Source organism: Dunckerocampus dactyliophorus, chromosome 10, assembly GCF_027744805.1.
Source record: "Dunckerocampus dactyliophorus isolate RoL2022-P2 chromosome 10, RoL_Ddac_1.1, whole genome shotgun sequence".
Lineage (NCBI taxonomy): Eukaryota > Metazoa > Chordata > Actinopteri > Syngnathiformes > Syngnathidae > Dunckerocampus > Dunckerocampus dactyliophorus.
The window spans coordinates 22,763,220-22,779,425 of record NC_072828.1 but is presented as its reverse complement, the minus strand read 5'-3'; the positions used below and the strand labels follow the sequence as shown (position 1 = coordinate 22,779,425).

At 39.8% G+C, this 16,206-nt stretch overlaps 1 protein-coding gene across 12 annotated transcripts in view; it reads left to right on the top strand.

The window, feature by feature from the left end:
* Positions 1-686: 686 nt before the first annotated feature.
* The window catches only part of sgip1a (SH3GL interacting endocytic adaptor 1a), a 50,015-nt gene continuing 34,495 nt past the window's right edge, over positions 687-16,206 (top strand). For 6 of the 12 annotated variants that reach the window (XM_054788966.1, XM_054788961.1, XM_054788965.1 and 3 more), the window contains exons 1-2: positions 687-828; positions 900-1,561. In XM_054788966.1, coding sequence (XP_054644941.1) covers positions 1,552-1,561 — 10 coding nt within the window. In that variant the 5' untranslated portion in view covers positions 687-828; positions 900-1,551. The remainder of the gene's footprint in view (positions 829-899; positions 1,562-16,206) is intronic. The other 6 variants (XM_054788968.1, XM_054788972.1, XM_054788969.1 and 3 more) reach the window with 1 other exon arrangement.

Sequence of the window (16,206 nt, the reverse complement as noted above, 5' to 3'; positions counted from 1 at the left end):
TTTCACATCGGGTCGAATGGGAATGGGAATGGTTGTCTGTCTGTCTGTGTGTGAGTTTCTGGCATCCAGTCCAGGGTGCACCCCACCTCTTGCCCACAAAGTGAGATGGAATAGGTGCCACCTTAGCTGTGACACTGTTTAAAAAAAACAATGTTCATAAAGGAATAGTACGTTGATAAACATCACAGGTCGACCCACGGACATTGAATGAACCTTGTGACTGGTTCCAATTTAAAATTTCTGTTTATTGTTGTTTATTTTACATATGGTGTCAGATAGTCAGACTCAAAGCAATGTTGGATTTTTGTATGTGTCTTTTCTTCCTCTCAACCCTTTAATTTGCATACATAAATGACCCACTATCACTCTGTCCACGTTATTCCTTTAGCCATCCCTCTCAGATCAGCCAGCACACCCTCCAACTTGCACGCACCCCTCTCGGGGGCTGAGGTCAGTCCATCTGCTTGTTGGTTGCAGTCGAAGCTTGGGTTGCCATGACGTCACACAAATCAATCATTGTCCCGTTGCCTTAGGAGAGCAGAGTGAGACAGCAAGGGAGTGAGGGAAATGAGTAGGATATTCCAGGTAGGGTTAGACACAGAGGCAGACGCACCGGAGTAGCTGTAGACATAGTGCTCAGCAATTTTGTTCAGTTGTGTAGCTCTGTGTGTGCGCGTGCGTGTGCGCGCGTGCGTGTGTGTGTGCCTGCCCATTTCTAAATCGGGGTGCCTCCTGGATTCGCATAAGCACTCTATTCACTGCCTGCGAGCAAGTAATTGTCATTCGCCACCATTGGGCAGGCACAGCACACTGCACTGACATAATAAGGTAGGATGGGGTGGAGCGGTGTGTTGACATGTGTTTATTTTTATGCTGTGTATTCTGCTCCTATTCGGCAGGCTATTGAGGAGATTGTATTTTGTCAAGACAAGAGAAAAGCTTGAAGAGCGCCTCCCAATGAGTCAGGCCGGAGGCCATGTGACTCCTCAAAGGGCTTCAGGGATTGGTTGAGCCTGCCTATGACCTCAGCAAGATGCCTCGGCCCCTCCTCAACACAACCACCCGCCTCCTCCCGAACACACATGCACACTAAACTCCCTCCCACCCTCTCAGCCTCTCGCTGTCTATTTCTCTTCTCTGGTTCTTTCCCCCAGTTAGCTTTTCCCCTCCTCTAAGCATCCTCTGCTGAACGTGTAGGTTAGAGCCGCAGTCGCAGCAGAGGCAGGCCCTGCAATAGCAGCATCCGAGGATTAAAACCCTAGCTCGTATTATCTGCAGCTAGTCTGACCAGGCCCCAACCCCTCCCCTCTCTCTCTCTCTTTGTATCTCTCTATGTCTGGCCCTTTCTCCAGCTTTGGCCAGTTGACAGGCGACGTCTGGGGGTGTTAGAGGCTCACAGTTAGCCAGGGCGTTAGCCACACTCACACGGCCGCTGTACTGTCCATCAATCCTGACGGAGCTCTCTGCTAACCGAGGTGTCTTCTTCTCTTCTCCACATCTCCCGATTTCAGTTCAGGATAATTGGAGGTAGAGGAATGCAAATCTGCAACCATGATGGAAGGTAAGATGGAATATTTTATTCACATGCCGTTCTCTTTCCTAGTGTGATTTAGAGTAATCCTCCCTTATGTCCTTGTCCTACAGGGCTGGCAAGTAGGGGGTTCAAATGTCATAAGATGTCTTGCTATTTTGAGTGCACACATTCCATTGACTGTTATTCTCGGTATAAAGGCACAGACCCTGTATCACAGAGGCAAAATGGTGTCACAAATTGAATCGTGTATACCTTTTGTGTCTTTGTTCCCAACAACCCCCCTTTACCACTTCCCTTCTAAAGGATTATTTAGAGGTATTGTGCAGGAGGGCTTATGTGCCCAGCTGGCTCACTTGTATAAATTCTCTTTGTATGGTTGTATGTTGTGTAAAACATGCACTCTTACTGTTGTATGACACTGTGCATATGCAGCGTTCGCATCACCTCTTAATTGGTCTTACATATGTGCCTTGGCACCTACCCATGTTTGGATTGATCCGTCATTGTTTGTTTGAGCATAGAGAAGATAAAAACAAATTAATAATGGCTTTATGGCTCCTTGATGACATCATTAGGGGGAAGGCCGCAGCTGACACTCAAATACAGTACCTCCACTCATGTTCCTTTAACTATAGTTCTTAGTTCCATTTTGTTTCAAGTAAGTAACATTGTTTAGGATTCCTGTGTTTAGCAAATCAACATTCTTATGAAAACCCCCTAACAATTGTATTAGCACATTTCCTTGAAAGGTGGAAGATTGTATCACCAGTAGGAGTGTGACAATATCTCCATATGGCGATATATTGCGATATTTTATCTCCCGATCGATTATCGATATGCGGCCGCCAAGTATCGATAATTTTGATTTACATACGTTCACTCTAAACTGCCTCACTCATTAGTTCCTTTTGCACAATTCCTTGGCGGTCCGCTACAGGCCCGCCTCGCAGGAGCGACGGAAAAGTCGGCGGAAGTCGGCAAGCGAAGTAAACACACAACAGGAGAGAACATAGCGGACACGAGCGGAAAACAGAAGTTGAAAGATGCACCGGCAGCCAACAAGTCAAAAGTGTGGATGCATTTCAGCTTTTACAGTACTGATGGTGGAACAAAGCTGGAGAAGGACTTTTGTGCGCTTTATGATGCGCACATTGGAGCCACGCTACGAAATACCAAGTCAAAAACATTTCACCAAAAGCTTGTTTATCAAATTTTGTTGGTTCCCTCAAAATGTGCAGGTAGATGCCTTGCAGTAAAGTTGCACTTTACAGCAGTGTTACACAAAAAGGGTGTCACTGTTTATAAAATAAGCTATAGGTTTCCTACTGAAATGCTGCACTACAATAGTGACTGTGTTCAAAAGACACTCATTTGTTTACAGGAATATTGCAATAAAAGTGTCTTAAGAAGACATTAGTTTCCAGAAATGCTGCACTAAAATATTCTCACTGTTAAGACGCGAAGTGTTCAAGTGATGGTGCCAAATAAACATGTTTTTTTTCCTCGTTTTAAAATATCTGTTTTTCTCTTTAATAGTAGTATCGCAGATTATCGTAGATGGATTTCCTGACCAATATATCGATAATGGCTGTATCGCTGTATCGTGAGATAATGGTTATCGTGAGCCTTGTATCGTGTATTGTATCGTGAGGAACCCAGAGGTTCCCACCCCTAATCACCAGCCTTCTTAATTGTGGTACATCTTCACATCAAGCTGGTGGCTGCTATGCATAGCAAGTATTTTTTTGTTATGCTTGTTTTTGTCCATGTTTACAGCATGTCAGCATGTTTACAGTCATTAGAAATTTCTTGGGAACAGCGTTTTTACTTCCAGCAGAAGTGGTCATTTTGATTAAACTGGCTAATTTAGTTATCAGAAATACAATTTTAAAAAAAACAGTGCACCAACACATACAATTACATGATTATAATCAGTGTTACGTCATTACTAGGGGTGTCGCAAGATCTTGTGTGATTAAAACGTGACAAGATTACTCATTCAGTCTGGTGGGCACTAGGGCTGGGACAATAAAAAATCAATTAATTAATCACACAATAAATTAAAATGAATTTGATAATTTTGCCAGCCTGAATACATTGCTATCTGCGTTTGTGTCTGTTTTCCTTGTCTCTCTCTCGCCTCCAGACAGGCAGGAAAAGAGTTCACTCTGCGCATTGGTTTCAGCACCTTGGCGCCTCTGTTCCGTAGAACAATGGCATGAACGGAGTGAGGCCTTTTGTCAGTCTTACAGTCTCTTTGTCTCAGTGGGTGGCGGCAGGGCCGGTAGCAAACACACAGAGTGCAGGAGAGTGTAACATAGTAGAAATTCAATGAGTAAATTGCAATATTTTGTCATATATTTTTTCATTGTCCTTAAAAGTCCTAAAAGTGAAGTTAAAATCGTGTCTCATAAGACCCAATCTCGTCTCGCAGTCCACACTGACCAAAATGGACAGCACACAGTACATGGTTTCACAGTACATGTTAGATATGAGCCCCAGACACCACAAAGTCCATCTGTAAAATATGTTTTAATCGTACAGTCAGACAGACATGTGAATATGTTGAGTCTTGAGTGTGACTGGTCAGCAATTATAAAATAATAAATAATACAACTTATTTGCAGTTTCAGGTGTCTCATATAACAAAACACAACATTCACACGTAACACGTGAACGCACAATTAAGAATCATATCATGTAATGCTCCCTTCTTGTGCTTAGTGTTCTGTCCTTTCATTGACCAGATTTTTCACAAGCCAGTCCAAGTGTTAGGCAGCCACTGCATTCGGAGGAGAAAAAAAAAAACAGTCTACAAACAACTTTGCTTCCATTTGCATGGCTAGCTCAGGCTTAGCAGGGCCTGTGTGATTGCAGGATTATAGTCAAGTGTTAAAACTGGAAGCTAATCCTTGTTATCTTTGCTTTTTAAAGCTTCATGGCATGGCCTGTATTGGTGTTAATGGCAAACAAATGGAGTTGAAGACATGGGTTGATTACTTTGTTTTGGTTTCAAGGCATCAAAGCAAACATTCAATTAACAGTTGTCATTGATTTGCCTGGAAACCTCTTTCCATTGCAAAAATATATTTTAAAGACAGTGACTAATCTATTTCAAGTGAAAATTCAGTCCACAAAAATGTGACTTTGCACCTTGCAGGGTGTCAAACCTGTTGGCCTGTGAGCTCCAGTTACTCGCAGGCCAGGTTGTTGCCGCAAGACTGGGCGCTTGCCACTTGCCCGACTGAACTGAACAAACTCATATAAACCCCTGACGTTGCAGAACAGAGTTCAGGGAGCACCTACTGCATTAGTCCTCTTTTAACCAAAATGTCAAACTAAAATCTTAGTTCCAATATATTTGTGCAACTGCGTGTACAGTCATCCCTCGCCACTTCGCCGTTTGAACTCTGTTGTGCTTTTAATTAATAATTAATAAATGATTGCTGTTTCGTGGTTGACTGTGGGCTACTATTAGTCAAAAAATATTGAAAGACAAGTCACATGTAGTATTCTGGTCACTAGGCGTCAGTAATGTTGCACTGATGAGACATTACCTTACATTACATTACCCTATCACTGCATGGAGTCAGCCACGGCATGTCTGGCATTACACAGTAAAAAAACACTTATCCCATTCCGTGTGGAAGTTGTACGTTTTTGGCTTCTTACTTTGTCCTTGTAGAATAAATGTGTTGGAGGCTAACTAGGTTGATGTTAACATAGCCAGGTTTAATGTCAAAATAGTCAGGATGTCTGGTTTCCTTGGCAACACCCGTGTGGCTGACTCTTGTGTTTAGTTACTGGGTTTAAGAAGAGATTCCCCAAAACAGTGGTACATCATACTTGGTTGTTCATAACTCATATGATTTTGGCATATCGCTGGGAGCATAACAATGCAGGACAAAGCTGATGTTTGAAAATGTTTGACTTGGAGCAATTGCATACGTCAGAAACATACCTCAGTAACCAGACTGTTCTGAGTCATAATGTTGTGATGGTGTCGCCGGTCAAAGATTTTCAACACATTCTAACACGGACTCCCACAATTTCAAAGCAAGAAACGGTGTAAAGCTCGTACATTTGCTCTTCTGTTGTGCAGTTCAAAATGTGACTGTACAACAATTGTTGATTAAATTGTTGCCTCATATAATTTATAATAAGGGAAGGTAGTGTGTGTCTGTTAAGCAGCATAGATAAGACACCAACTATTTGGCTTAGATTGAAAATAGTTTCAATGTTCAAGTTGAATGACTAAATACTACAGTAAATATTGATTCAGTCATCTACTTGCATGCTAGTCTGTGTGTTTACTTCACTTGTGAGATGTAGTTTATTGTTGAAATTGTCACTGTGGAGTAAGCCCGCTGTGGCCGTGGTTGACAATAATTTGACAGAGACCCAGATGAACAAAAAGGAGAGGGCAAAAGGGAAATGTTGTCATTTGCTTTTGTGTGCACTTTCTTTGCACCATTCTTATTTGTGAATATATTCAACGACAAGACAATTCTCTTGACTGACATTTTGTTTTTTAAAGCAGGCACACCCTGTATCACTGACACACTTACATAATCACACATAAGATTCAGGGCCAGATAAACAGACATGCTTGTGTAATCCTGTGGCAGCTGGGGTGACAGGTTTATTCTCAAGTGACATTAAACTAGTTCCTTCCCATAACCTATCCGATTTAGTTTAAACATTCAAAATTTGATCAGATCTTAACTTCTTGAATATAATAACATTATCATTTGCTAGTCCTTTTTCATTGTCGACCATCCTTTTAAATGACGCGGGAATCATGCGGGGAAAAAAAAGTATTTCGTAAACTATGGGTGTACAGATTACAATTTTTTTGGGCAGATTTTTAAAAATCCTGACCTGCCAATTACCTGCCGATACTAATTTTTTTAAAATAACTGACAGCATACACCTTCAATGTTCCAATCTTATTTTGTTGAAAAACATTTAACAATACCCGCGAAACAAGACAAACTTGTTGTTTTAACTGCTCATGAGCTGGTTCTCCCAAATATAAATGAAAAGTTTACAAAGTGGCTGCTGTCCAAGCTACTAAATTACATCTCTTCCTTTTTGTCTTTTATTTTTCACATTTTACAACAAACAAACAAAACATACACGACAGGTTACACCGCAAACCTGATTTCAGCCTTGTACCAAAAATAAAGTGCACAGCGACTGAAAATGGCTGCTTGTTCAATGCATCCATCATTTTCCTCGTAGTAGCTTTGGTCTTTGTTCTGGCCAGCTTTAGCTTTAGCCCTAGCTCAATTGCTAACTGTCAGTCTGGCACAGCAAAAGGAGACAGGGGCTGACTTTCAGGCCTTTGCCCTTTGGTAGATAGAGGTAGATCGGGCGATTGCCAATTCCCCTTTCGGCTTTGAAAGGCATTTATTGGCATATGCCAATCACGTGTTTTTTATGAAAATCAGCTGATCGATTGGAGCATTCCTACTACTTGGTTGACTATGGACTTTATTAATAAAAAAATATTGAAAGACACGTCAAATGTAGTATTCTGGTCACTAGGCGTCAGTAGTAGTAGTAGTAGTAGTAGTAGTAGTAGTAGTAGTAGTGGGGAAAAAAAAGTTATTCTACTATTCTCTGTAGAAGTGGTAAGTTTTTGGTTTCTTCATTTGTCCTTCTGTCCCAATCCGTTTGAAACCCTTTCTTGAGTATAGAATAAATAAATTGAAGGCTAACTAGTTAGCTGTGTAGCATGCTATGTTTAAAGCAGCAGCTGTCTCTTGTGTCCCTGCAGTGATCCCGTAGCCTGCGCATTACAGTTGAGCAATGGGTTGTAAACAAATAATAATAGGAGTGTAAAGGTGAGTATAGGGGTGTTATTTAATGTCTACAGGGCTCTAATAATGGTGAAAACCGTACTTAGAAAGTTGTATGCTCTAACCACGGAAATATTCCATGTATTAATATTGAACCCTACTTTGACGAAATTCACTTATCGCGGTCGGGTCTGGAACCAATTAACCACGATAAACGAGGGACGACTGCATGTACCATTGCATCCCTAGTAGGTAGGGTTCACCATAACCATGAAGTGGATATGAGTTGGTTTATCTTATAGTGCTTTTTAAAGTTTCCAACTACGAAGTTGTTACTTACATCTTCCCTTCTTCATGAACATACTTTTGTCAACACATTGTTCTAACATAATACAGTCATGAAAAATGTCTTCCTATCTGGTGGTTTTAGTTGTTATTGAAGTATGAGCGTGAGCAGTCACCCGATGTATTTGTCGTGCGCGGCTTTAGAGGCGGACCCAATGCAAACAGATGTCAGTTTCAATCAGCAGACAATGCAACAGCACAGTGATGCAAAAACACAGCTCCAGGAAGAGATTAGAAGCATTTAGAGCTACACTGGCCAGGCAGAGAAATGGTGTGATGTTTGTGGGTGGGTGACAGTTGTAAAGGGGATGGTTTTGAAGAACTCGGCATGCGATAAACATCAGAAGTTTCTTACATTGTTTGTGACATTACACATTTTCAGAGTTATTGAATATTTTTTTTTAATTCAAGCTGATAAAATACTGTAGAACACAGGCCTTGCTTCATTACTAACAACATTGTATATTTCAGATTGCATGAAGGTTTGCTAAAAGAGGTCTGTCTTTGGGTCGTTCTTGCTGCTGCTCTCAAAGGGGTGACTCACAGAGGATATCTCATTTGCAGATATCAGCCCCTCCATGAAATGCAGCAGCCATTGATTTAAAAGTGAGGAAAACAAAAGGAAACTTGGGAGTTGGCTGAGGAGAAAATTGTTGAGTAATTTAACCAACTCTCGTGGCACATATCCAGTCTCACTCTAAAACACCCATGAGGGCCACTTGCACATTGAAACTTTGGCTGGTTGTTTTGTTGAATTGTCTTTGAGCCATGATTTTGTCAGTATGAATCAGCCAATTGGTAAAAATGAAGGATTACGACTTGTCTTGTCCTGGCTTTGTCTTGCTTTGTCAAGCATAAATGTTGTCTTGTGTCCTTTTGTTTGCATACATTCAGTGCTGCCAGTATGCTGAAGTCTCAACATGGAGACAGATGGTCCAAAATAAACTGCCAAAAACTACTGCTTTATGACATTTTAAAGGAAAACTGCACTTTTTTTGGGGAATTTTGACCATCATCCAAAATTCTTATGTGAGACATGAACACATACGTTCTCTTTTCTCTGTGTATAAACGGTATACAGAGACCGGGGTTTTTATAGCACAGGTGCATCCGACTTGCAGCACTTTTCAAGCTACTTTGACAAAAAGAAAGGAGAGGCGATCAATTTTTGTTTTATGTGACTGCCAACATTTAAATCGCACTTTATTTACAAAGCACATCTCCACTCAATGTGCACATTTCTCATGAAATACAGGCGTCGTGTTTGAATAAAACAGGTGTAAAAGTAAAAAAAATACAAAGAGGTGAAGCAAATATTCTTTGGCGAACTAATCCACATCAGCTGGTTAGCTTCTGCTAGCGTACGAGCTACCCGTTGATGTTGAACAACTTGGACACGCAACTAGTGTTTTGTAGACATGCCATAAGTATTACAATGATAACAAGAGAGCAAGATTGAGTGACACTTTAAAAAAGCAAGTTAGCATGTATCCCATGAACGTGATCGCCACTTGTAGCTCACCCGTGGGACAAAAACGACCGAGCTAGCTCCCGTCAGAGAGGCAAAAAGTGTAAACAAAGATGCCGGAAAGTGGAATAACATTGAAACGTGTTATTCCAATCACACACGCTGGCATATTTAAGCTTAGCCTGTGACAAGCTGTAGTCAATTGGCCCCACGTTTTGCGGACTATTTTTCATTCTCATTAGAATAAAGAACAAAGTGAATGTGACGGGTCGCACGCTTTTATCTGGTCACACATGGCAGACAGGCGATTTCTGTGCATGTTCATCAAAATAAAAATGTTTATGATATTTTAAATTGTTTTCCAAGTAATTGTGGTAAACGTGCATAAATAGTAAGATATATGTGTATATATGTAGCATATATAGCCATTCATACAATACACTACTTAACATTGATTTCAATTTTTTTTTTTTAACTCTCGTTTTAATGATGTTGCAGCTTTTATTTTGTTGTGGCGGTGCGCCACAATGAATTACATGTACCGTACCCGAAACCTTGAATCCGACCTCTTTTAGAGACGACAATGGACAATTTTTGATCACAGCAGTGTACATGCGTCAGTGTACTTGTATGTATGCAGCCGTTTTCTATAGAGACTTTTTTTGCTTTTACTTAAGTGATGCAGTTGTTGAAGGACCCTATTGCAGTGTGCTCATTTGGTGTGTGATAACTTCAGGTATTTTAAATAATCAGCAGTTACCAAACGCACCACCCCTATTCGTCAATATAATTTCTTTCCCTGATTCAGTCCTAAAAAATAATGACATTTTATGTATGCTATTTCTTACTGGAAGCCTCATACACACTAGCACTAATTTGCTTGTTGTTTAAGTCAGTGAACGAGGTAAGCTGTTATTCCCAGCCCAAGTCAAGTTTATGTTGAAAGTGACAAAGCTGAAAGTGAAATACCGCTGTTATATAAATGTTTGTTTTTATTAGCATTGGGACGTCTTAATTCTAAAGTCACATTGTTGCAGAACCTAGGATGTGTAATTATGTTCAGCTTTTATAAAGCAGATGATCTGTCTTAGGTTTTTCTGCTTTTGGGTATTGCTTTAGTTGCATTGAGTGTATGTTTGCCAACCTCACTTTAGTCGATGTTTGTCCCATAATTGTAGTTGCTACATTTCCTTTGTGATGTCTCCTGTTGTGGTTGTTGCTTCCTGTGCACACAAGACTCTAAGAACAAATCTCAAGCATTTGAGAATGTCAGAATCAGCTTAAAAAATGTAATTACTGTATTTTCCGGAGTATAAGTCTCAAAAAAGTAATTTGCATCAATACGTCACGAAGAGGAAAAACAACATAAGTGGGCGGTGGACTATGTGTTGTATTACCGGTATGATCGAGCTATCACCAGAGCGAGCTTTTTTTAGAAGTGTAAAGGCACCGCTCCTAACAACATTAAATTCTCAAGCGAAGAAGATGAAGCCAGAGGGAGCGAGCAATGTTTACACCAACGAGGAGAGAAACAAAAGCTACATAAGCTGAAATAAGTCACTTTTTTTTGTATATGAATACAATAAAAATTGACCTTTTTAATAAATGTCAGCGTGTTCTCAAAGAAGACACTTTTAATACAGTACGTCAGTGGTCCCCAACCTTTTCCCACAAATCTCCCGCGGACCGGGGGGGGTTCGTACATCATAGCGATCTAATTTATCTTATTTATTATGTATTGTGTAAAACTAAGACATAAATAACATCAAATTAAAAGCACATATTGAATGTTGACCCACCATCCACCAGTTCAAGTTCCAGCCAAGTTTTTCCAGAAAGATTATTACATCACTGTTTGATGTGTGTGCTAAAAGGAAGTGCGCTAGCATGAATTAACTTGAGACAAATGTGCACATTAGCACTCAATAAGTCATCAAAACTTACCTTTATGCATTCCCACATTGTATCAGCATTTGACACCAAATATGAGATGAAAGAAAAATGGTAAAAATACAGTAGTAGTCTATCTGTGCGGCATGAGATAAAGTTAGCACACGCACGATGGACATGCGTCAAGTGAGACGGATGTAACAGAGAGAATCCGGCCACTTTTCAAAATAAAACATTAAAAAAATGAAATAATGGAAATTATTTTTTCTTTCTGTGCGGCCCGGTACCAAATGACCCACGGCCGCGGCCCGGAGGTTGAGGACCACTGCAGTACGTGACATGATGCCTGCATGCATTCCGATGTGTTGAAACGTATCAAAGAGCTCTATTTTAACACCAAAGCGTCATTTTTGAATTAAAATAAACTGAAAATCATACATGTGTATTTAGGTAGTCAGCGGTTGACAGCAGCTACAATCTCCAAACTAAACACAATTAGCGTCCTAATTAAACAACACCGCTATCTAAAATACGACATTTGTCTATCCACGCAGGTATCATATAATTATAGTTGCACATTACTGACAGATGCATATTCTCCGAGGCAGAAGCGTATTAGAAAGTATTCTGTAACGAAATGCATTCGGGATGCGCTGTCTCATTCAGTTTGCGTGCCTAACTGCATCACAAGCTCAACTCATTGAATTATTGTCGCTACTAGCAATTTAAAAATAAAAAAAAATTAAAAAAAGGAACCACCATCCAACTTTAACTTAAAGACAGCACATGTTAAATTATAAACGGTATGTATTTTGATATGTCATACCTATCACAGGAAAAAAGTGTGACGTATGCCAAATATGGTAGACATTTCTTTAGGTTTGGTGAAAGAGTGCTCAATGTGGACATGAAAAGAGTATTGGCAGATAGATGATAACAGTTTTTCCGCACCTTCTGATAGCATTGGTTCTTAAATTTGAGGACTGTGATTGTGGAAAGATGCAGCATTCCCTTTTGCCAACCAAACCTATAATCAAGGTATTAACAGGCAGGGGTGGATTTAGTGGTGCGCCTTAACCCAAATGGGAATTCCGGTTATAGGACGGAAGTGGGGAGATGTAAACCACTGGCATTATTTTAATCCTATGTCAGAGAGTTGAAAAGATGTGGCTTCAAACTGTTGCTGATGTTAACAGTTTCCCATGGGTTACTAGTTTTATTTAGGTAACCTTATTATCAATACATGGTTTTCCCTTTTTATGTCATCTTCTTTTTAAAAAAGATTACTGTGCATTGATTGGTGATGCCTTGCTTTCACCCATTTTGACATAAAACAGAAACTGTCGGTGCAACTTATTTCCGTTATTTGACCCTCAAACCCCAAAAATGACCAGACTCTATTGTGCAAGTCATAAAGTCGCTAGAGTGTTGCAGTGCTCTGTTCATTTTCTCCTCCAGTTATTCTTGGAGTCTTTTGAAGGGTGACCTATGAAGAACTGACACCCTGATCAATGGGGCTTTTTAAGAAACAGACTTGTGGGAGGAGAGTCAGTTTATTAGTTATACTCAGTTTTTGCACACAATTTTTTTGACACGAACATAAATACTGTTTTTGTTGAAACCCCTTGTATATACAGCACGTGACATGAGGACAACATGAATACACGACACACAGAAAAGTAGTATTTACAGGGTGACTGCCCACCCTTTGGGAAAAAAACAAAACAAAACAACAACCACACACATGCACAGCCTGATTACATATAAAAAAAAAAAGCTGCATAATAACGTAATTGTTGAATTTGCATAATTGACCGTGATGCAATTGCAAAAAAGCAAGTAGAAAACAAAAAGCAAAACCGGTAAGTTTAGAACTACAAATTAACTTTCTTCTGCTTCTTTTTGTGTTTTTTTTTATGTCACAAACAAGATGGGCCTGCCTGTGAGTGCGTTTAGTTGGGGGAGGGGCCGCAGCAACACTCGACGCTTGTTGAGAAGAGCGGTACGGAGAGTCGCCCAAAGTGTCACTCACTAGATTTGTTGTGAGTCGCTTTTTTGAAAAAGATTGTCCAGAGGGGTCTGATACTCACTGACTACGGTTGCTAAGTTGGCAGCGCTGATCTCTCCTACTCTTTATTCTTATTCTCAGGAAGACCAGGTGCGTCATAATTTGCCAAATCTGTGCCAAATCTATTAGTGGCGGTCCAAATAAATGAATGTATGGGAAACACTGCACCACTCCGTGCTACTGTACGGTCGTGCTCAAAAGCTTAAGCTTCTGAAACACAAGGACATAAATATATCTATATTTTCAAAAAACACATCCTCTATTTTTTTTATCAAAAAACAGACTTTCTCTCAGATTTGCAGTGTAAGGTGTGAATGATGTGATTTAAAGCCGACGAATGATAGCTGTAAGTGGTAGAGTGAAGAGGGGTAATGGACGAGACAAGAAGGGTAATGTAGCGGGGATAGAAAGCAGAGCTAGTAATGCATAGTATAGTACATTTTTCTTGAATTTGGAGCAAGAACCCATTACATTTAGTTACAGATCTGGATAAAAATGTGCATCAAGGACTTGTTAATTTTTTTGCACTTGATTGGTGATGGACTTTGGCCCCAGAAATAAAAGTGCTACTGTCATGTCGTTTCACATTTACCACACATTCTGATCCGTGGACTTGAGTTGGTTGGTGTTCCTGTTGTCTTATGTTGTATTTGAATTACACTATTATTACGTTTTTAGTTTGTGTTGCACCATGAGTTGATTGGCTGCTGGAAGAGCAGACATTGTATTTGTGTGCGGATATACCATAAAGACTAAAATCACAAACTATCAACTCCTGCTTCTTTCTCATGAAGCTATGAGCTGCTGAATACACAAACTGGTTCTCACTGCAGTTGAGTTAAAATTACAAAAACAAGTATGACATATCATGACTTTCTAAACTTTTGCCATCAAATCAACCTTTGCATAGATCTGCCTTCTTATGTTTCTTATTTCTATTTTACCTATCTTATTGTCACACATGATTAATAAATTAACAAGATGATAACTTGGGATATCACACAACATCTTGCCCGCTACAATAAATAAATTCAACATCCAAAGGCAAATGAATTAAACCACATTTAGGTTGTGGCAATTGCTCACATTTTCACAGACATTTTGTAGACTTATGTCAATAGACTTATTTTAACAACTGATTTATACTTAAAAAGGCGTAAACATGTACTTCTTTGGCATTAATTGAAAATTCTATTCCATTAATTTTTTACACTTAAACCTAAATAAATGAATAACAGAACATTGGCACAGGTAGATCATCATGCTCTGGCATTTCCAAATATCTTTTGTTCATCTCCACAGAAACGGTCGTCATGCTGTTATATGGTTTCTGGCCCTGACCCACTTTCCTTAACAGTGGATGATGATGTCGAATGACCCTGAGGGGCACCAGCAACAAAACTGGCATTTAATGTGGGTGTTTCTTTACATCTTTGAGCCTGCATTAAATGCATTGTTACTGCAAGTTAATAGCTCGGGTGTAGCCACCTGCATTGTGCAGCCAAGGCCTATTTTGAGCCTCCACAGGATAAAAACCTTACTTTGTCTTTTCTCTGCCACAGACACAAGCTCTCAAGAACATGAAAAAAGCTAATGGGCTAAAGATACTGTATATGGGGCTTAGGCTGTGGCCTTAAATCATGTTTCATAAGGGTTAAAATGATTTGGAAAGACATCTAGCCATACTTTTCCTCTGCAGGGTTGAGCAGAACACGCAGAGAGTTAAGTACGTACTGTATGTTGGTGTTGGCTTTGTCAGGTTGTTTTGCTTAAAGCATTCACAGCAGGAAGTCCAACAAGAAAAACTATGTTGATCTTGTGAGAGGTGTGGCACAACCAAAGTAGCTGGTGCTATTTTCTTGTAGCATTTCGGGAGTTAATTTGTATGCCAGCTATAGTATTTGTCACCGATTAAGATTAACGTAGTACCCGCCACCACGGCGTCAACATCTGTAAAATACAGACTGTTACCGACTCTTCAACTTTGTCTCTTTCTGTGGCATGCCACTTAACTGTCTCCTTGTATACTAACCGTTGTGCTTGTTTAGCAGTGGAGCCATATGCTTCTCTTTTTTTGCACCACCTGCTTCTGGGCTTAGTTGCCAAAAAATTCCATGGTAGTCCCCTCAGGGAATGTTCAGATGTGATCTTTAACGGTGTTCCACACACCTGAACATTCCTTGAGTGGAAAGGACACAGTATTTCTAGCTACTGTCACGAAGGAATATTTTAAATCTGCCTTCTGGTTTTCTGTATAAAGCATACTGCCATCGTATCACCGGATCATCGAGATGGTTTAGATTTCTTTGTTTTGGAGGAAGCGGAGGCAGCAAGCGTATTAAATCAGTTAACAAGTATATTAAAGCAAACATGGTTGTTTTAAATAGATGTCCTTTGTTCCTTTACTATAACTACTAACTTATTTCCAAATTATGGCACTTTCTAAAGTGCCCTCTACATTTTCAACATATTTGTGTTTAAAATGTTGCATTGTTGTTGCACATGATGTGGAAGTGCCATATCACGAGGTTGGTGCGTTTTTAAACTTATCCCAGGTTTCATTTTTGTGCCACCCCTAAATCTTGTGAACGGTCGGGTGTGAGAACTGGAGCTGTTTGTTGTAATTGTTAATTTATGGATATTGTCATCACCTACAAAAACATTGAATTGCGATGTGAATTTGGATTAAGCAGATGATGTGTAGCTCCTGTACGGAGTTGACTTAAACAAATTCCGGATAAACTTGCATGGACTTGGTGTAATTACAGTGTTTTTGAGCCTGCTCTTTTTTTTTTTTTTTTTTTTTTTTTCTCAAGCTAATGTGGCAACTTCTTCCCGTAGGTTAAAGGGTGGCCCTCTTGTTGATTTAATATTAACATTCTCAGCTGCTCTGCACGGGGTAGTTTTCCTCCTGTGGATTGTTTTCTCTTTTTAGGGCTATTTCCCAATCTTGTCGACAGTAAATTGTAGAATTGACATTTTTGTACATCACAAATACTTTACTTTGGATAATGTCCCCCTTACTGTATGTCCCACAAGTTAGAATTGGTGCACTTTCAGTTTTTGGCAGAGAGGAAAAATTTAATGACGCAAGTCA